The 22,199-nt window shown below is 39.2% G+C and overlaps 2 protein-coding genes across 3 annotated transcripts; one reads left to right on the top strand and one right to left on the bottom strand.

Annotated features, from left to right (window-relative positions):
• Positions 1-706: 706 nt before the first annotated feature.
• On the top strand, positions 707-14,338 carry alpk3a (alpha-kinase 3a). The gene is made up of 14 exons (XM_031865771.1): positions 707-1,336; positions 1,655-1,926; positions 2,716-2,837; positions 3,334-3,451; positions 3,575-4,889; positions 7,628-10,106; positions 10,421-10,568; positions 11,122-11,249; positions 11,339-11,380; positions 11,459-11,733; positions 11,846-11,934; positions 12,033-12,250; positions 12,345-12,393; positions 12,465-14,338. The coding sequence occupies exons 2-14, from the start codon at positions 1,787-1,789 to the stop codon at positions 12,802-12,804; spliced, it is 5,463 nt and encodes a 1,820-aa protein (XP_031721631.1). The 5' UTR covers positions 707-1,336; positions 1,655-1,786; the 3' UTR covers positions 12,805-14,338.
• Positions 13,845-20,731, bottom strand: slc28a1 (solute carrier family 28 member 1). Of its 2 annotated transcripts, none has more exons than XM_031865758.1 (18): positions 20,683-20,731; positions 20,435-20,511; positions 20,285-20,352; positions 19,901-19,992; positions 19,616-19,805; positions 19,382-19,523; positions 18,721-18,834; positions 17,849-17,923; positions 17,684-17,764; positions 17,494-17,574; positions 17,182-17,307; positions 16,310-16,440; positions 16,061-16,229; positions 15,504-15,701; positions 15,283-15,364; positions 15,103-15,201; positions 14,914-15,019; positions 13,845-14,753 (listed from the first exon to the last, which is right to left on the bottom strand). In XM_031865758.1, exons 1-18 carry the CDS (start codon positions 20,684-20,686, stop codon positions 14,633-14,635), a joined length of 1,956 nt encoding a protein of 651 aa, XP_031721618.1. In that variant the 5' UTR covers positions 20,687-20,731; the 3' UTR covers positions 13,845-14,632. The 2 variants fall into 2 exon arrangements, with proteins under 2 accessions (XP_031721618.1, XP_031721610.1); XM_031865750.1 differs by having other exon boundaries at positions 20,435-20,514; positions 20,683-20,726.
• Between the last annotated feature and the right edge of the window lie 1,468 nt (positions 20,732-22,199).

Here is a 22,199-nt window from a genome sequence, read left to right as displayed (position 1 = left end):
CTCACTGTGTTTTCAATAGTCTAGATTTTGCCTGATTTGTGTTAAATTTCCTACAAAGATGTCAAATTAAATATTGTCACCATGTTGTGACGATGAATTATTCTATTCTTGGCTTATGTACACAAAAACAGCATTTCACTCCCACGAATTGCCCAACATCGTAGATCATGTGACCTTTACACAGGAAATTCACTTGCATAATGTGTGTTAATCATGATTAAGTGTCTTACTATAACAACACAACATTTGTGTATGTTACGTTTTAACACAGAGTTAAGGGTTATGTCTTAAAATATATAGGAAGTAAGTGTTTATGATCCTTTATTGACCATTCATTGAAGCATTTGAATCAAATCTATTCAATAAAAGGTTTATTAATATTTACTTTGTAACATGTGTGTATTTTCTGTGTACAGTTACGTATATCAGAATCAGAATTAGAACCGTTTATTGCCAAGTACGTTACACATACATAAATTTGACTTGGTGAATGGTGCATAACAATAAACAATGAACACTGAGCAATAATCGAGACATAATTAAAAAATAGAAAAATAATAAAATTTACAATAAAATATGGTACAGAAATAAACAAATAACAGTACCTTAAAAAAAAGTGGCAAGTGTATTTTAATACAGAAACATGGAATGTGCAATATAAATGAATAGTTATATTATTTCTTAGTATCCCTGTCGCAATATATCTGGCCTGTTTACAAAACGTTATAAGTTTATAAATTATGATATTTGCCTGATTTGCGGGTGCTTTTTTTGTTGTTTAAACTAGATTGTATTTTGTTATTATTTTATTAAACCTTAATTTAACCAGGAAAAGCCTCAAATTGATGTGAAACGTCAGCAGTAAGTGGATCTCTATGTTGTCACCATGTGTTGCAATACAAAGTGAGGGGGGGGCTGTCCCTAAGCAACTCTTGAGCAAAGCATAGCACTTAGACTATTGGTTGTCATCAGCTAAGGACACAGACATGTTTTGCAAGTCCACATCCACTCCACTACAGTGTCTCAAAGATGGGACACCCTTTTTCCAACTTGTTAAGACAGATCAAAACCAAGCAGTGACATTTATATCACCATCAAGGAACTTATTTTTATTAATATGTTCTGGTTTAAATGGTTAGCTTTTTCTTTCAATTTAGTTTGGTTTTTAGATTTCTTTCTTAGGTCTAGTTTTGGAAAATCGTATGCATCTTGCACCTATTTGTGGGGCTTCTATAAATAGGCCCCTTCTGGCAACACATGCGTGTCTATGATAGGCAGTTACAGAGATTTTCTTCACAGACTGTGGCTCCAAAGCAACACTGACAACATCTCAATGGTAAGTTGGAAAATGTTACTAGTTTTAAGGTGATCAAGAAATGCCTGAATTATATTCCTAACACGTACAAGTCAATAACACGTCTTTGGTTCATGTTTGACCACTAACAGCTCTTCCACAATCTGATAGCTGATCCTATTTATAACTTGCTCCAATGCAAAGTACTTTGCTTGGTCAGAAAGGACAAGCATTGAGACTGAACTGTGTGTTGGATTTTTATATCAGCAAATGATCCAGAGTGTATCTTCACTTTATTTCATTAACTTCAAACATGTTCTTTTACTATTCTAAAGTGTTTCTTTTTTTTTTCTTCTGCAGGGGCTTTTACATGGATAACACCATTATATTTAAGATTTGACGAATTGTGGACTTGAACAAGGAGTAGTTTCATACTGTTGGTGATACATTTACCACACATTTTGCATTTTTTGTGAATTGCTTCAGTGGAATATGACTTCCAGAAGGCCAATGACTCGCTCTCTCTCTGGCAATGGGAGGACAAGCAGCTTCGGTGAAGAGGAGGGCAGCTCTTCCAATGGCCGCACAGAAAGCCGCAATCCTTACCTCTCCAGTGTTAGGCCAGAAAACAGGTATAGCCTCACATAGTCCACATATATGCAGAGGATGTTTCTTGTGAAGCAGATTTGTGTTTTATTTATTTATCTATATTGCATGGTGGTAAAGAAAAAACATCTGGGTTTGGGGAAAGAATGAATGATAAAAATAATCAAACCAAACATTTTTTTCCACATTGTTCAGCACATCACATTGTGGGTCAAAAATCACTTTTACCACATCAATTATGCCTGTTTCTGTTTTCAATCTACACACCATAAGAACAAGGAAGTGCTCCTTTTGTCAAAGAGGAGGGCAGTTATTAAGGTATTTCATGTAATTGGGTTATCTATATATATGCAGAACTTAATCATTGACGTCCCTTCGTTTGCCTCCTCTCCGAATAGCTATTCAAGGTATTCTCACTACAGGCCAACGAGGTAATCCACACTTTTAAAACATTCCTCCCAACTAACATCTTAACCTCAAAAACTGATTTACCCCAAGAATGAAACCTACACACGTTTGAACTGTAATGTAAATGTCCAGTTTGTCCAGTGTTGCGTTCAGTTTTTAGTGATGAACATCGGTTTTAGTGTTGGATTGACAACTTTGTTTTGCTTGATACCTCACAAGTCTCTGTGTCACTCTTTCACAATCACGTCACTCCCCGAAATCTCCATTAACATCCTTGTTTCTTAATTAAGCAAGTTCTTGGAATGTACTGCACAGAGGTATAGAGGTCACTGAAATGATACTATAGTGTGAATCTGTCTACGATTTGAAAGCAATACATTCTCTAATGTATCAGTGTTTGCTTCCAGGAGCACGTTGTGCAGCGTCATGGCTCAGCTGACTGAGGACATACAGCCATCCTTTGACACCACCTTGAGATCAAAGGCAGTGTCAGAAAAATGTAACGTGAAGTTCACCTGTATGGTATCAGGTAGGTTTGTTCATTTGCATGTCTCTGCTTTTTGTCTGTTGGAGGAACTGAAACCTAGCAGATTGTTTGTGGTGCACAGAGACAGGGTGTGACTAATCTCAAAACAAAGAAAAGATTTCACTTTGAAGGGAACTGCTTTCATCTTCCTGAACTCATCCTTAAACTCAACAGACCATATCATATTCAAGCTGGTTTTTCAGGATGTTGTGTTTTTAACTGCAGGCAGATTGGATGGGTGGGCTCGTCCAACAGCAACAGCTGTTCCAGCAGCTGTCACTTCACAAACATGATGCAACTGCCTAAAAACACATTCATGCCAAAGCTTCTACACTGTAATTTTTTTTACTGTACAACTTCCAAAACAAAATGATATTTAGTGCAAACCAAACTGACCGTGCTCCCTGTGTACCAAATATGCATAGATAAAGTGCTTTGTGGCACGTTTATAATCCAGAGGCAATCAGTTAATTATAGTCTATCGATGTCTTTCTTTTAGGTTACCCAGCTCCAGAACTGAAATGGTATAAAGATGATATGGAACTGGATCGCTATTGTGGACTCCCAAAATATGAAATTCATCGAAATGATAAAATCCACACCCTCCATATTTACAAGTATGTATCACAACCTTGCAAAAATAGTAATCTATTACATCAAATTATTAGAAGTGCAGCTTTTTGTTGGGAATTGTAATGCTGATAGCGTGATGTGAGGTTAATAAGTGTTTCTGTTTTCAGCTGCACATTGGATGATGCAGCCATCTATCAGGTTTCAGCCAGCAATAGTAAAGGTATTGTCTCCTGCTCGGGAGTTTTGGAGGTCGGCACCATGAACGAGTTCCAGATCCACCAGAGGTTCTTCGCCAAGCTGAAGCAGAAAGCAGACAAGAAGAAGAAAGATCTGGAGGAACACACCAAGAAGGGGGATAAAGAAAACACTGAACATCCTCAAAGGAAGCAACACATCCCGCTACAGGAGGAGAGGCCATTGGTCCAGGCTGAGGCTGAGGAGCAACTGAGAGCTTCTGCAGAACCTAATGGTGTTAGCTCTGAAGTCAAGGAAACAGCCTCTGTGACATCCAAAGACCTGGATGAGATATCTCCATTTGAGGACACCTTGACCAAAAACAAAATAAAGATCACTAATGGAGTAGATGACGGGGTTAACAACAGCAGCAGACGCAGCAGCAGAAGCAATATGATGGGAAATGGAGGTGAAAACTGTTACGATGGAGGAATGGGTTTGGCACAATTTATGGCAGAGACTCTCCAGTCCCGGGGTGCTGAGGAGAAACAGAGTTCATCTCCAGGGGAGAACCCTAACGAGATGGATATACCTATTGTAAGTGTCAGTAAAGAGAAAGAGAGAGAGCAAGAGAGGATGCAAAAAGTGAGGGAAGAACAAGAAAAAGCCTTAGAAGAAGAGTATGAGAGAAAGAAAAGGAGAGAAGAAGAATTGGCTGTAGAGAGGGAGAAAGAAAGGGAAAGGCTGTCGAAGACGTCGCATACAGTACCGTTTACGAAACATAGTTCAGAAGTCAAACATCACAGCAAGGCTCATAAGGATCATGACCATCACATCAAGGCTCATAAGGATCATGACCACCACAACATTCAGGCTTCCATCTCCTCGGTGCTGCACACAGTCAAAGACTTCTTCTTTGGTAAGAGCAAGAAGGACTCTCATGATCACATGGAGAACAAGGAGAGAGCGTTTGACCACTCGCATGCCGCAACGCCACCATCATTTCTGCTGCAAACAGAACAAAATCAAGTTTGCAAGCCTCTTACAGAAGACATTGTGGCTATGGAAATAGATAAACTGAAAGAAACTCCAGAGACTGTGGATACAGAACAGTCACAGAAGCCACATGAACTTAACAATGAAGACATGGTTCTACACACAGACCAGCCACCAGCTCATAAATTGCTGCCTGAGAGCGTAGAGGTGTCCACAGCGCGGAGTGTCAATGTGGCTGATGCTGCTGTTGAGGCCATGGAGGTGTCTGTGGGGCAAGAGAGCGGCAGTCCAGGTCAAGAAGTCCTCACTGAGGTATGTATACGGTGGTCTTCAAGGGCAGCTGGCTGCCACTTAAGAGTTATAAATAGGCTGCATTTGTGTGAAAAGATAATACAAGATGAGCTACTTCAGGGCCAAAGCCTGAACTATGTCAACTATGAGACAGTTTAGGCTTTGAGCTGCTGCTGGTTGCAAATGTGGTAGATATGGCAACTCGTAGTTAGATGTTATATTCATGGTGTGGGACAGTCAGACAATACAGCCGCTTTAAAACATGTGAGTCTGTGGTTTAACTGCATCAATATCACTCAAACGCATCAAGCTAGATAGTATGAGAGAAATAAGGAACCAGAAGAACCGAGCAGCTTGCGCTATACATATCTGTGGGGGTGGGGGATGTTGTGGATCGACACACTTTAAGATAGGATGGGGAATATCTCAGATGCTGGCTGCAATGAGTGGGACACCAGTGCGTCAGAGATCATGATGAAACCTGAATGTCAGAAGTGGTTCTCAAGTTACAAACAGGCTTTGCAGGACAGACGGCTGTGTGTTCTGGATGAGTGGGAGTAGAGCGGCAGGCCTCTGCATGAAAGGAGGGCCTCGTCACATTGGACACATTCCTCACTCCCTCCCTCCCTTTATCTTTAAATAAACCTCTTCCTCATCGAGAGCAGCAAGAGGAAGGCAGTACTTCTGTCATCTCAGCGTTCAGCTTGGAGAATTGCTTCAAGCCTGTCATGTGTAGGGAATTAGGATGATCATGCTATGATTAATATGCTGTATAGTACATGCCCATACAGTAAGAAAGCTGGTGGGGATACTTTGCCACTTATAATTTTGGCCTTGTTTGGCGTTGCACTTATATAGTTCAGTTTGGTCATGTGACTGTGACAATCTTAGCTGTTTAATATGGATTTGTGTTGTGACTTTCTTTGAAGTGATAACACTTTTTTTAATGGTTCAATGGTTTAATGTGAACATGTATTTTCGTCTAGGACGCAAAGTTTAAACAAAAAGATTCAAAATTAAAATTCTCAGATTGTAGCTGAAATTATTTTTAAATAAGACAAATTTGCCTCTATTGATGCCAGAGTGACACTAGTTTATTCAGTTCATACTAGCTTAGACATAGTTTATGAAAAGCATGTTACATATTTGGCTATAATATATTTAAATCCACTGAAGTAATTGCCAAAACATACAAGCATGCAAGTATTCTCAAAAATCCAATCTAGCCAGATTTGTTTAGTTGTACACTCAATTAAATGTTTTAGTTATTTATTCAGCATATTTTGTTCAATGTGTCTATATGCTTAAGGAGGAAGTTGGGAAGAATTTGTTGAAATACAATAATTTCTGAACCTTTATGTGGTTACTTTAATCAAAATCTGAATTTGTATTACATATATTTGTATGTAAATGTATTCTGAGTTTGTGAATTGTTTTGTTCCGTGAGTTTTGCATGAGATGCTATAACACAGTCAAGTGGATGTAATTAATTCTGCATTTTCCATTAACATCCAGTTTGCGGGTGCTCGATGACAAGGGAAAAGGGGAACTGACATGTGTGTTTAAACATGATCAACCTGCAAAGCAATTGTTTGTCCATAATGTGGAACTTCAACTTTACCGTTGCTATGTTGGTCGTAAACTCTGTGCCCTCATGAATGACTAGTTCGAGGAAGTCAAACGATTTACCTGAGCAGTGTCTTGTCACATGTGTGTGACATCTATTTACACTGTAAGTGTAGTGCCAGCCACAGCTTCATTTTTAGAATGTGACACCCTTCCATCGAAAGCAGCAACTTCTTTTTTTCTCAGTAGTCACTGCTGGCCAAACATCTTGTCACGAGGCAGCATGTGGCTTCATTACTCTTCTGCATTCATCTTAATAGTGTGAACAGCAGGGACAATGAGGGGGGAAAACCAAACACTTTGATATGTAGCTTGAAGCTTTACCTGTAAATCTTTTCTTTGGTACTATGCACACTCAAATGTAAGATTTATTTTTTTTAGTTCAGTTTAGTTTCATATTTAGGTGAATCATTCATGTTATGATTCGTCTTTTATCGAGAGACAAGCGATCGTTCATTCACTGCCCAAGAGGTTCTTTGAGTAAACATCTGTGTCAAGAATGTAGGAATTTCCCTGTCCGTGCTTCAGCATAAAAGGCAGAGCACACAAGCACTTTCAAATGAAGGTTAATCATAGACATAAAAGTTAGTATCAAGTGTGGTCATGGCTAAATTCAGACAATTTAAGCTAATCCCACTTTGTTCACAAATTTAAATATTGAATTGGAACCTTGCATGTGTAAACACTTGGTTAATATCAACTATTGATCAACTTTATTAACAAACTGATTACAGTGCTCTTCCTCTATGTCGGGGAAGGTAACACATAACACAATGCATGTTTTTCAGAATCTGTCACTGTTTATGCTTCTGTTGATTTATGATTGCAAAATGTGTCTCAGTCTAAACGTGTCACGGTGTCAAAGGTCACTGCAGTAGATTTGTTCCAACAAGCTTCTTAAAAAACTCCTCAACATGACAGCATGTTTTTTTCCAGTAGGTTGCGTGGTCACTAACAAATCGTACTGTTAGAATGACTTCTTATGCATGTAAAATGTATTATTTTACATGCATGAGAAGTAAAACCAGCAGTGTAAGGCATGTGTGTTTCATGTATTTTTTTGTGAAAAAAACAACACTGCTGCAAATGCACTGAAGTACTAATATTATTTATTTTTTTACTTCTCTCATCAGGCTGAAGAGAAAGATCCTCAGATAGTATCAGTTATCAAAGAGGATCCCATACACCAGCAAGAGCCAGCTCGCCTGGTAGTTTCACCACAGCCTAATCACCAGGCTGCAAGAGATAAGTCTTCACCCAGGGAAGAAGTATCTGTGCTGCCACAGACCCAAGACTGCTTTAAAGAGGAATACTCCTCCACATCCACCCTCATGAGTTTGGAAGAAAGCTGGACTTTCCCTCACAATTTAATCTCGGTGTCAAACAGTCACAGCCTTGGAGAGGCATTCGATAAAACTTCACGAGAAGAAAAGATGAGTGTTGATAAGATGGACAAAGAAGGCGAACCTGACACGGAGGAGGGCAGCTCTTTGAATAAGTTATGCGAGGAAGAGAAAGCTGAAGTGAATTCAAACAGACAACCGTTCTCAAAAATAAACAGATCTGAGATTTCTGAATTAACACCATGTTCACTGGAAAAGAGAATAGGGCCATGTCAATCTAAAACAGCACATCATGTTCCTACGTCTCTGCCTGCTGTGACAGCATACGATGTAGAGAGAGATGATGTAAAGGAACAGGCCGAATGTACTTCACTGATTCAGGAAATGAATGTAGGGTTTCCGCCCACTGCACCCCCGGAGAGTTTAGAGAAGGGTGACCTAAAAATGCTGCAAGACTACACGTCTTCTATAGGAGAGGAAAGCACTGAAGTCCACAATGTCAATGCAGTACAGAGTTCAAACAAAGGTTTTAGAAGCAGTGAAGAGGGAAGCAAATTGAAAGAGGTATTGATTTCTGCTGTAGATGTAGAAGTAAACTCAGCTAGCAATCTTAAAACCCAAGAGCAAGTCATTGTAGAAGGTGAGAGCGCTGAAGGAAGAAATGAAAGTTTACAGTTTGAAGTGGAGACAGAAAAGAGAAATCCAGTGGAAGAACAGTTGGTTGACTCAAAGAGCCTCTCGGTAACACAAAACAAGATGTGCAATGTGTATGTTTTGGAGGAAAACAACAATGTTGCACATCAAGAGAGCAGTGAGAGACAGCAGGGTCAGCCCTCAGTGAATATCCCACAAATCCAAATATCTGCTATTGATGACACCCCAGATATTAAACCAACTGTGGCAGGTGTTAAACCAAATGAGCATTTTATAATCCCAAAAATTGAAATAATGGAGCCACAGCTCAAAGAGTGCACTCTACCACCAACTAGTTTGGGATTAAACAAGCAAGAATCAGAGCCTGCTACTTTGCAAAAACATGATGCAACTAGTGTGTCTAAAGTAATAATCCAAGGCCACAGCCTGGCTGATTCTACAAGCTCGCTGCCCACACAGAAAAGTATGCAGAATGATACCAACCTCTCACTCACAGAGAATGTAAAGGAAGTTGTCCAATTAGATGACGAGAGTAAAAAGTTAGAGCGAGAGCAGCCACACGTGATAAGTAGTGAACGGCTCCCTCAGATGGACTTAGCATCAATTCCTGTTATAAACGTTTCGTGCACTGATGACAAGGAGGATGATGTGTATGTAAACACCCATGTTTTAGATACACAGCAGCCTTTAGAAACTCCACCAGTGCCTTTGTTTGTGGTGCCACCGATCTCTGTCACTTGTCATGAAAGTGATTCTGGACTGGCCACAGAAAGTGAGTGGACAGAAACAGAAACTTCAGCTGCCACGCAAAGGGCTGTGCCTGAAATAACTCAAAGTAGAAAACAGAACCTAGAAGAAACAGCAGAAAAGAGTATCAAAGAAAGCACTCCCTCGATGCTATATGAAGCTCTAATACCAAAAGTTGGTGACAATGTGCCATCATTCAGTAATTCAATAGAAGATAACATTGTCCCTGAAGTCTTGAAGACAAAACCCCTTAAAGAGGCCAAAATGGAGAATTCTGTGTCTGTTGAGGACCTTCAAAGAAACAGATCGGCAGAAAGACTCTGCTGTAAACCTCCGGCACATCCATCATTGAGTCCAGCCAGTCTCCGTAAATTCATGTCCAAAGCTGCTCCAGACTCTGAAGTAATCACTGTGGGTGACCGTCAGATAGACAAAGCAGACGAAGATCTAAGTGGAGGCTCAACGCCAACATCATCCCTCTCCTGTGAGAACAGTCCCCGTCTGAAGCGCAGAGACAGTCTGTCACTCATTCGCTCTGCCACGCCTGAAGAGTTGGCCTCCGGAGCTCGTCGCAAAATCTTCATCCCCAAAACTAAAGAAGATGGAGAGGGAGCTGTAGTTAGTGCGCTGGAAACCCAAGGCAAGAAAGAGACCCCTTACATGTCACCCAGCCAGGCTCGCAGAGCAGCATTACTGCAAACTCCCACGGGACAAAATACCCCACCAATGGAAAGGCGCTCTCCGCTGCTGAGCCGCAGAAAGGCCACCTTGGAGGTGCCAAAATCCGTGGAGCAGACTCCTACAGAAGAGCCTGTTAGCACCAAACAAGATGAGAAACCAGCTGAAAAGAAGCTAAACCCTTTGAAAGGTAAAGAAGCAATCCTTCAGTCCCCATTTTGTGCGTGTTTTCCAATAACATTTGTATGAACTTGTAGGCACAATATAATATATTATGGCTCAATCACAGGGGATTAGCTGTGGCAGTCTACAGTATATTTGACTCTTTTGTGTAGTTTTTACAAAATATCACAATATCACAAAGGGTTGTGTGAAATATTTAGTTTGTCAACACGTTAGTCTTACTAGTCCACCAGTGCGCGAGGAAGTGGAAACATTAGAAAGCCTCCCCTCTCCAGGACAGTATATAATTACTTTGGCACTCCCTCTGTCATGCACCACCAGCTCCACAAGTCATCCGTAAGATCAGGGGAGAGCCGTTCCCAGATGCCTCCGGACACCTGAAGATGTGGTGCCAGTTCTTCAACGTGCTCAGTGACTCCACCATTAAGTGGTACAGAGAAGAGGAGGAAATAGTAGAGCTGAAGAGAAGGTAAAACCGACCTTCTTGTTGCACAGTGTACACCCTACTCTAACCACCAGTAACACAAATCAACAGCAATGTCACATTGTGTTGAATTTGTTGTATTACTTGTCACCTTTTTTTCCGCTGCTATTGTTTTGAGGATTTCCAGCTGACATGACCGGTAAAAATGGACAGGTTCCAAATCTAAAACAATAATGCAACGAGGAGGAGCAGGATTTATTTGGGCCTCAGCGTGCATCCCATGGCCTTCTGTCATTCTCATATTCTCACTGCAGAGACGTCCACCTCATGTGACTGTGAGCCCCACAGCTATGACACAGAGAGGTGAATCTCTGGCTAGACACAGAAACTGTAACCTGACACAATATCTTTCCCATCTCCAGGGGGCATTAAAAGTCTATATGTGTGCTGTTGGCTGCTGTGTCAGCAGAATGCTGCCTCTCAGCGTGGCCATCTGTCTCGCAGTGACACCTTGTGGGTTAAAGTTGAACCTTTGACGTTCTGTACAACTCAACTTGGCGTGTTTTATGATTATGTTTTCATATTTTTTGTCCTCAAGTGGAGGAGATGAAAGCCAAGTCGCACTGGCTGTTGTTCTGGCATCCAGCCACGACTGTGGAGTGTATGGCTGTTCGATCAGTAATGAATATGGGACTGATACCACTGACTTCCTGCTCAGCGTAGACAGTGAGTATATGCCTTGAGAAATCAAGTGTGAACTCTAAATGTTATATATAAATAATGCTTCATGAGTCTTTCTGTTTTCTGTCTCACAGTTCTGTCTGAGATACTACTAAAAGAGGATTTGGAAGGATACGGTAGCTTTCTTTAGAACATATCAGCTTTTTTACAAAGTTTACAATGTTCATGTAAATACGGGTCTTGTTTTCCCTTAGTTGGAGAGGAGATTGAGATGACCCCGCTGCTGTTCAACAGAGGCCTGGCCGACTGTGGCAGCTGGGCTGAAAAGTACTTCGGCCGCATCATGACCGAGACGGTGCACATCGGGGAGGGCTGCACTCACAAAGCCAGCAGAGTGAAGGTCATTTACGGCCTGGATCCCATTTTTGACTCTGGAAGCGCCTGCATCATCAAAGTTCAAAGCCCCATCGCCTACGGGACCACACAGGAGAGCAACCTCACAGAGAGAAATCTACAGATTACTAAGCAAGTGAGTGGTGGATTTAGTGTCCAAGAATCTTTAGTAAATTGCTTCCACTAATTTCCTAGTGATCATGATTGCAGTACAGTGATCTGCTTTATTAAATTGTTTGTGTTGCCAGGAATGCAAAGTCCAAAACATGATACGTGAATACTGTAAAATCTTTGCGGCTGAAGCAAGAGTTACTGAGAACTTTGGCTTTTCACTTGAGTAAGTACCATGCTTTTTATACAGTAGCTCTGATTCCTATATCAAAATCTGCAACACTGCCTTGTGATCAACCGCCTATTTGTTTGTGTTGCCCACAGAGTAATTGCTCAGTATCTGATGTACCGGCCTGCGAATTCTGTGCCATACGCTACGGTGGAGGCTTATTTTGAGGGTGTCTTCCTCAACTACTGTATGATGGATCCTAAAGGCAGGCTGATTACACAAAACCTTTCTGAGGTGGAGCAAAAATGCTGCTCTTTCCAGCACTGGATCCATCAGTGGACGCATGGCAATTTGCTGGTCACTCGGCTCGAGGGTAAGACACTCATCAAAGGTCATAACCAGCACAATCAATTATCTATTTCTGAGAATGATAATATTGATAATCTTCTGGGATTCTTTTTTTTCAGGAGTTGAAACGAAGATTACAAATGTCAAAGTTGTGACCAAGTCAAAAGGGTATGTATCTAAACCAGGAAATGCAAATGTTATTGTTTGTCTGAAATAAAAAGTTAACACCTGTATTTCAGATACCAAGGACTAACAGAGCACGGCTCTCCTGAAGTGTTAGAACAGTTCTCGACACACCATCAGTGCAACTACTACTGTGGACTTCTTGGCCTGCGCTCACTTAAAACTATGGATAGTCTACAGCAACCCACCAAGATGAAGAGCTCCAAAAGCCCCCTTCTCAACCGCAAGTTGGGCTCCAACAGCCCCCAGCTGCAACGAAAAGAACACAGTCCTCAGATGTCTAGAAAGGCTAATTCTAGCCCAAAGGTGACCAGAAAAAATCAGGAGACAGAGGACAATAAATTAGGCGACAAACCCCAGCCTGCAGAAACTGTTGATGTCCTTGAAATGAGGTAGGAAGAAGCGGCTCTTCTTTGACAAGCAAGATTTTACTGCTTGTAATGGTTTAGTATTACCTGTTTCTTTCCAGTTACCAAAACCAGCAAGGACTTGAAGAGTAAGATTAAAAGAAAAGCAAAAGTTTGTTGACCTGACTTATTACAAAGAATTACTGTGAATTTATCAGTGGCCATTACAATGACAGTAAAAAGACATCCAGCAAAAGCCGTGTTTTTAATTTTTTACTCGTATCAGATCTATGAGTGGAGAAACAACTCTCCAAGAAATATCTGTAAACTCAAAATCATCAGCACTGAAAAATCAACCGTACTTCACACTGGGACATTTGCATTGAAGCTCTTTTCTTTCAATGAAGAGTTGAACATTTTCCTGGTTTGATTTAAATAGTTGTGGAGAATAAAACCACAGCCACAGAGGGAGTTCCATATTAAACGTTGCACGTTCATCTGTGATGTACAGCATGAGAGTAGGACATACAGTTAATTATAGAGACATTATGTATGGCTTGTATTAGAAATGCCTATGCATTTCTTTAAGCAGCAAAGTTGAGCCCATGCTGTGGAATTACAGCACCATTTTTAGATCAAAGATATTTGTGTGCACTTTGTTTTCGGCATTACTTTTTAGTAGTTTTTAAGTACTTTGTATCCGTTGTGTCTGTGTTTTTAATAGGTCCTCTCATAGTATTTCAGAATATATGTTGATAAATGCAAAGGAATGTGCAGTAGGGGCTTACCAGTTAACTCTTTAACAATGGTATGCTCATGCTCATCGACATGCAATACTCAAGTATGAAAGCTGCTGAATGAGTTCCACACAGTACATTATCTGACCTATGGACTGTGGGATAAAAGCACACTGAACAAAATAATGAAAAGTGCAGGCTCAGGACTTTTAGCAGCCTGTCATCACCAAGTAACTCTCCCTGAATGAAATCTGTTTTACAGCAACTGACAATCACCTTCCACTGAACAAGAAAAAGGAAAAGAAAAATAATGTGAGTTTTGCTAGTGTACAGTTAGTCAGCAAAATACAAATCAGAATGAAAAGTATTTATTTATCTTGTGAGATTGCACAGGTATTCATTGTTCATTTCAAACAGGAGTCATTTGCCTTTTATAAATAACAAAGAGCCGACAAGAAATCTTTAGGAATTCCTGTTATGGGTTATTGGTTGATGATCAATGAGTCTTCAAAGTCTTCCGCTCTTACACTTCAGCTGACCTTATATTTACATCACTGAACTTGCATGACTGTTTATGATAGAACAATTCTAAAAGAGGTTGAAATATTGACCAGCTAATGATAGTGCAAATACTGTAATGTTAAGGTGTGGTGTGACGCTATGTTGTGTTCAGGTGTACATAAAGTCAAAGGATGAATATCGGAAGTAGTGTGAACAAAAACATGTGAGTGTGTGTGTGTGAGTGAGTAAATGAATGAGTGATTAAGAGAGAGGAATGCATGTGTGTGCTGTCTTTGTTATGTCACATCACATTTTCTTTTTTTTAAAATAAATATCTAAAACATTTGTGTTCAACCATAGATCACATTTTCATTATAGGTTTTTAATTTTTTCGAAGAGTACGACTGTTTGTATAATTGTCAAATATTTAATTTCATCAAACTGTTGATGCCTGGATATTTCCGGATCTATATTTCTGAAGGGGTGTCCTTTTAATCCATGGCTTTAAATAAAAGCCAATATCTGAATTAATTTACCATATAATCCATAAAAAAAGATGCATTCATCTTTAAAAGATATGCATATAGACTTTACATTTTTACATCAACTGTTACACAAATATACAAACACGGAAACAAGCTAAATACAAACTGCCACATCAGAAAGACCACAGCACTGACAACAATTAGAGAAATACAAAGTGGCGTCTGCTACTGTGCTCCACCACCCTTCAAATGAGATGGTCCCGTTGTTTACAGTGCTGCAAAATAAAAATATTTGAGATGTAAGTCCAAATAGCCCCACATCACAGAGAGATATACTCAGCTACCTGAGTGCACATGTAAGAATCTTTTAACACTGTGTGTCACTGATGTCACCCTAACATTTATATCCCGCCACTATAAAATGTACATGCTTACCTTTGAAAGAGGTCTTTACAGCAAGTTTGTATATTTACATCTGTAGCATTGAAAGCAGGTGCATTGAACAGCTCCACGCAGTCAGGTGGAGGAACGAAGAGGATCCCTAAGAAATAAAGTGGGAAAAAAAGGTTACTCAGTTACATTACAACAGGACTGCACTGCCAGTTTAAATTCAAAAGTTCTCACCTGCAATGCAAGCATTGATGAGAGAAACACAAGTGGCAGTGATCATAGCTCTCAACACCAGAGATGAGACATCGCCTCTTCTGGATGGGCATATAGAGGCTTTGAGAAAAGATGAATCATTACTGAGAGAGTATCCTGTGGCAGGACAGAAACATGACGATGGAATGATGAAATACTCACATAAGCCTCCAATCATGATACCCAGTGAGCTTAAGTTGGCAAACCCACAAAGAGCATAAGTGGAGATTATTTCTGATCGGATCTGAAAAAAGAAAAAAACGAATCACGTAATGTTATTTTGCATTGTGTAAAATCGTTTCTCATTCTTTTTGTTGTCCAGTGCTCATGAATTTATACCTGTAACACCGCAGCACTCACTCCAATTAAGAACATTTACTCACAGATATCCATTGTCTTTCTCCTCCAATAATTTCATCAAGTCCTTTGAGTCTGTTGTCCTTCAGTACAGATAGTTTCTCATAAGCCACAAACTCGTTGATGAAGAGCTTTGTGCCGATTAGCTCAGCCACAATGAAACTCTCTTCATAAGGTACTCCCATCATAAAGGCCACGGGCATGAATATGTAAGAGCAAATTATCTGTGAGCACAGAGAGGCATACGGTTATTTGGATATTGTTAGACACACTTGTTGAATTTACAGTACAAGCAAGCAAAATCTGTGAAATGTGTAAATGAAGAAATACATGTATGTCCAAATAATTAGTTAAATTGTCAGCATTAATTAGAAAATCCATCATCAAAACATATATTATTCATTTCATTACTCATTTTTGTTTTTGTCAGTTTAGCTTTCTTATCTTTTGACCACCTGCACATTTTTGGATAACCCCCCAAAATTTTGAAAAATCAATAAATACAATTTAAAAAAATCCAAAAGCGTATTGCACATTGTAAAAATGGTCACACTTAAGTTATCAGTCTTTTGCTCAAATGTACCTGAAATGTGATTAAAGGATATCCCACCATACTGCCAAACCAACTCAACGCTGCATTTATGAACCCGAGGATGGCAAGAAAGGCGATCAAATTTGCTGCAATGTTAGCAACAAGAGCTATTGAAGCAGACGCTCCACTGCTAGCAGCCTCCAAGATGTTCTGTTCATCTCTAAGGAGTAAACAAATGAATGAATTTACACAAAAATCGCAATAGGAGAAGGGAAGATATGAATGGACATATATACACACCCAGTAGCCACTTTGATATTCTTCTCATCCTTGAAGACACTCTCCTCTGTCTCTGGGTAAGAAAGTTTGGAGATGGCCAAGGCACAAGGAGCAGCCATTACAGAGGCTGATATCAAGGAAGATGCATCAATCTGCAAAACACAAAGAAATGTCCTTTAATGCAGGCCATGGTGGAGTTACTGCAATAATCAACAGATACAGTATTTGATAGTCTGCATGATTGTTGTTGAAATGGTAAAACTGCAAATAAAAACAAAACAGCTGATGTTCATTCGCCGGCCGGCGTACCGAAAAACGCCGGCCGGCGAACAGACACCATTTTCCAAATGCACTAGTATTATTCAAACGTATTGTTCGGTTCGTAAGCCTCGTACCAAACTGTTTAATATGAATATGTGTATTATTACACCAATAGAAACAAATAACCGTAGCTCAGTAGGACAGCACAGAAGGCCCAGGTATAAAATGCACGGCCCGCCACTGCATAAAACTGAGTGCAGCTATCAACCCTCAGACTAAAATCTTTACACCAGCTGCCTGTCACCATGCTCCTCACAGTTTATGTTCGATACTCTCACATTAGCTGTTCCTCCCTCCACGACTGAAGCCTATGGTGATGCTGAATTTAATGTATACAGCTCCAGCCTCTGGAGCAGTCTCCCTCTAGATTTAAGAACGTTCATTAATAACTTTTAAAAGAAAACTAAAACCTGCTTTAGAAAGTTTTTACATCCAACATTTACTTTTAATTTTTCTCTTCTTGAAATAATCTTTGTGTATGAAATGTCCTATATGGATATGTTTAATCATCATTATTTGTGGGCTATGTTATGTATGTAATATGTGGTGGTATAACAACAACCTTATCTTACCCCAAATGAGATGAACGCTCCCATGACGCTGCCTGCAATTGTGGCAAATCCGCCAGTCATAACAGCATGGATCTCAGATTTGGTCATCTTGCTCAAATAAGGGCGGATCAGCAGCGGAGCTTCAGTCTGATACGCAAACAATGTGGAGCAAAAGTAAACAAGCAGAGTAACTGTATGATATTTTACTGCAGTTTTTATATAACCATAAAATTAAAGTACACAGACAGTCTAGCTCATGAAATCAAAGTCAAAGCAAAATGTAGACAGTCAGACTAGTATCAAAGATAGTGTTGCATCATGTCTTGCTCAGACCTGCCCAACAAATATATTGCCTGCCACGCTCAAGGTCTCTGTGGGAGAGGTTCCCATTGTTATCTGCATGCACCATGCGATCTGCGTGGACAAAAACACATGGATATTGGTCATAGCATGACACTGCAGGTGTAAGCTATATTCACCCAGATCTAGAGGGAGCCTATGAGGCAGTTTAAACTTTCTTTACCTTCAGAATGAGCCACTGCATTATCCCCAGAAAGTAAAGGATTGACATCACGCTGCTGAAGAACACAACAATGGGCAACGCCTGAAGGAGAAATAACATTACATGAAGAAAACTAAAGTTTAACACGTTCAATATTCAAGAAAGACTAAAATGTCATCCACTTACTTGAAAGGCAAAAATGTTGTCGATCAGGTCCCCAAAAACAAAATTTGATCCTTCTTTGGTATAGTCAAGGAATATCTGTAATCATCAGACATGGGGAAACATGGGTTACAGTATTTCAAATGATTGATTTTTTCATGACATTTATGATGCAATTACTTATTAATTCAGATTTTACTCTAGGAAGTCATGGAACTAAAGACCATATAGTCTGTACCGGACATGCCTGTAAACCCAAGAACAAGGGTGAACAACATAATAAAGAAGCTCTAAAGATAAGCATGTATGATCCACTCAGTTAAAGGATATTGTGCCCCGGTAGATAAGTTACAATTGCACTAGACAGTTAACAAGAGCAGAAACATAAACAGACAAAAACAAACCTTTCCCAAGACAAAAAAAAAAAAGAAACTTGAGTGTGCCATACAAGCAAAGTATATTGTGCAAACCAAGAGCTTCAGGATCACATATGATGTGACTGTTTAGAAATTGTACGGTAATACTACTCCTTGATAACATATATATAAATGTAAATTCCTGATTATTTTGGTATTAATATAAAATGGATGGTATTTGCAATCTACGCTCATAATGAAAAAAACAAATGTACAAATGACTGTTCATGTTGTGCATGCTCATGATTTGAAAGTGGAGCTTGTGTAATAATCATCCGTGTGTATCCTATTATTCAACGGTTCATGTTTATTTCCTGTTAGCCGATGTCATTCACATATTATATTAACATTCATAACTGTGAAACGATCAATATTAGGTCACACACATGCCTAAGTATTTGTTGATACTACTACTTTCTTTTAGTTTCCTTTATTATAACAGCGTTCGATATTTATTTTAGATAGGGAAAAATCCAATACCTTCACTTGGTTTCCAAGCCATTCGAATGCTATGAGTCCAGGCTGTGTCCGTATAACAAAAATGCCGATACAGAACTGCAATCCGAGACCCCAAAACACAGGCCTCCATGACACCTATAAAAGATTAGGAAAGTCTTTCTATGACGCTAATGTCTATAATGACTCATATAATGTGTTATAACCTGTTTATAGCACTGTACAATCTAATTTAAAGCATTCATTACTATTCATAATGCTTTTTAACAATAATCATAACACATTAACAAGAACTGTATAATGACTTGTAAGGTCAAGTATCCTAATTGTTGGTCACATTTTTAAGGCTCGGAGGGTATTATAATGACTTGTCATTATTTGCAAGGATCATGGTGTTTTATAATTCTGATATATTTAATACTTTATAATATTTTTATAATGCATTATAGTGTGATTATAAGTTACTCTATGTAAGTAGTTAGTGTATTAGGGAGTCTCCATAACGCCTTATGTTATCACAAGGAAGCACTTCTGCTAAACCTTAAGATGATACAGGAACAAGGCCAAATGATATCCAAAGTCTCAGTAAAACAGATCAGAGATAACGCCCGAGCATGTTTCCATTTCTGTCATCACAGTGATTATTCATCTTTTAGTAGAGTCAGTGACCCCATGCAAAACTCACCGCCGTCCTGTGTGCTGACAAGAGGAACACAAGCACGACAAACGTGCACACACCTCCAAACGAGATCAGCTGCTCGGGACGCTGGCTTGTGTCGAAGACGAGCCACAGAACAAGCAGGGCCACAGCTGCTAAAATGAAAAGCCTGAAAAGACGATAAAACACACCTACACTTCATCAACAGATCGCATAATGTTTAGCACATTATCGTTAACGGATTACAAGACATTCACTCACCATTTGAACCATTTGAAGTTAGATTTAAAGCATCGGACTGCGGGTCTGAAACACTGACTGATGCTCTCTCCTTTGTACTCCTTCAGAAGTTCATATGATTTAGCAACAACGGCCAAACTGGTTAGGACTACAAGAGCAATGGCCCTCTGGAAATCCAAAACACAGGCCGCAATAAAGTATGCCACATAACCTACAGGACAGAAAAGAGCGTTTAATCGAAAAAAACACGGTCTATATTCACTGATTCTACATTTTGAACACAAATTAACAGTCTATTTATATTACCTGCTCCAAGTGTGCCCAGCACAAAGAGTTTGAAGGTTTGTGAGTGAGCCTTGATGTAATCCTCTGTGACATTAATCGGCTTGGAAACAAGGCTGAAGTACAGGACAAAAAATGTGATTAAAAAAATTCCTTCACATAATTATAGATTCAATATCAAGTCATATATATTTGCCAAAGTTTGTATTGAATTCCATCAAATTTTAACCAAGTTTACAATCGCACAGAAAACTGCTGAACAGATTTTCTGTTGGATGTATATTAAGCACTGTTCATAATATAATCATGATCAACATGGCAGAGGCTTAATGCTGTGCACCTGCTGTGATAATTGCACCCTAAATTAAACAAGTATTACTTCACAAAAAGTCACTTGAACTGACACACCTTAAGTATGAGCTCAATCCCTTTTTATTCTGCCTTTTGACGTTGCTAGTATCAGTATTGATGTCGTCCTAGAAAAATAAAGGCATTTTATTAATTTTTTTAAAAGTTCATGTTGTGCCTTTTACTTTAAAAATGACATGTGACATATACCTCCAGTTCAAAAGCCTGGTTGTCCAAGCCATTTCCATGGGCGTGGGTTACATTTGCAAGCTTGACACCGTCTGTTTCTGCTGAAAAACACAATCACTGTTTACTCTGTGAGATAACCAAAACAGAACTTAAAATAACTCCACAGAGTCCTTGTGGCTTGTCTTGTGAAGAACGGTGCACAAAAATACCAGTTCACAACTGCGAAACAAAACGGCTTAATTCAAGGAAAAGCAGAGAAATTGGCTTACTCATTGTGCGTCCTCCTAAACCCAGCAGTCAAATGCTGTCCTGTAAAACATACTGCCGGAAAAGAGTATATCCATGAAACTCATCACTAATTAACAGACACGTTGCGTGTGGCTCTGATCTTTCTCAGGAAGTAGAGCACACAGTCATACAGTAAGTGCGATAATACAACAGAAATTATCTAATGGGTCATATGAAGCAACATTTGACAAGGAGTGATTTATTTTGAACAAGTTTGCCTAATCACTGGGGCAACAGATGGTAAAATATGAATTCTTGTTGACAGGTATGAATTCATTGGGTCTGAATTTAAGTTTAAAAAAAGCTAATAATAATACAAGGATACACAATGGATTAATCAAATGTGTAGGTGTGGGAGGAAGTGATCCACCCATGCTTTAAGTCATTCATAAGAAGCCTTTGTGTTCCATTCATAGAGAAAACATTCCTCAGAAGTATGTGAATTAACAATGATTCAACTATTTTACGATGAATGAGGCTTAACTCTTTTCTAATTTTACTGAACTACAATACAATTTATTTTGTCTGCACCAAAACAACTTTAAACATCTTGAGCATTTTTTTTTTTTTTTTATACAAAGTCTAATGGTGTCCCCCTTAGATCAAAACGTAAGTTTCCCTTGTATAAACAGACAGACATACAGCTATACTACTAACTAGTTGTGAATGATGTTTGTTGCAGGTGACCCTTCTCATTTTCAAACAAGCTACTGTGAAAAAAATAATTTATAATGTTAGAATAGAAAGAACTAACATGAGAGAGCACATGTTACTCCAGTCAAACAGTCTAAAGATAAGTATGTGAACTTTGAATCTGTTATACGACTATGTGAAGTTAAATGCTACTGTGATGAACACAAAGTACTTACTGTATGTGCAATCTCAAATTAATTAGCATTTTCATGACAGAATGTCATATCTTTAAGTACGAGAGTGCAGAATCAGATAGCCTCGAAATCAGTTGTAGCTATCTGGACCATTAAATATATTCCAGTGCAATTTGCACTTTACTTTCAGTACGATGATTCATGGTTGGATATAATGGCAGCTATTTGTTCTACTCGCTGCTGTTCAAATTTGATCTCATCACACACATAAATCTCTGATTCTTCATAAAATGCTGTTTGTCCATGGTTCATAACACTCAATGGGGCCTCTGTCTGTCTGGATGGATATGATAAACATGAATTCTTGTTTAAAAGTAAAGGATATTTTTGAGTGCAATACGTTTTCAGAAAGCCTTGCAGACCCTGAAATGATTTAGCAGATGTTAATGACCTAATAGATTTTGCAGCACAACATTAAACACCTTGGTTTAATAACTCAAGACATTATTTTCATGTGCACCATCACCTCTGTTTGCCAACAGCCCCAATTTAACGATTAGATGTGACAGTCAAAGCTGTGACTGAGAAAACCCTTGTTGAGATAACATTGTAATGCATAGCCTTTTTTTAAATCCAGATGTATTCGATAATAAACTGAACGTATGCAATGT

Source organism: Anarrhichthys ocellatus, unplaced genomic scaffold, assembly GCF_004355925.1.
Source record: "Anarrhichthys ocellatus isolate YVR2014 unplaced genomic scaffold, GSC_Weel_1.0 scaffold2, whole genome shotgun sequence".
NCBI lineage: Eukaryota > Metazoa > Chordata > Actinopteri > Perciformes > Anarhichadidae > Anarrhichthys > Anarrhichthys ocellatus.
This window is presented reverse-complemented; position numbering and strand designations above follow the sequence as displayed.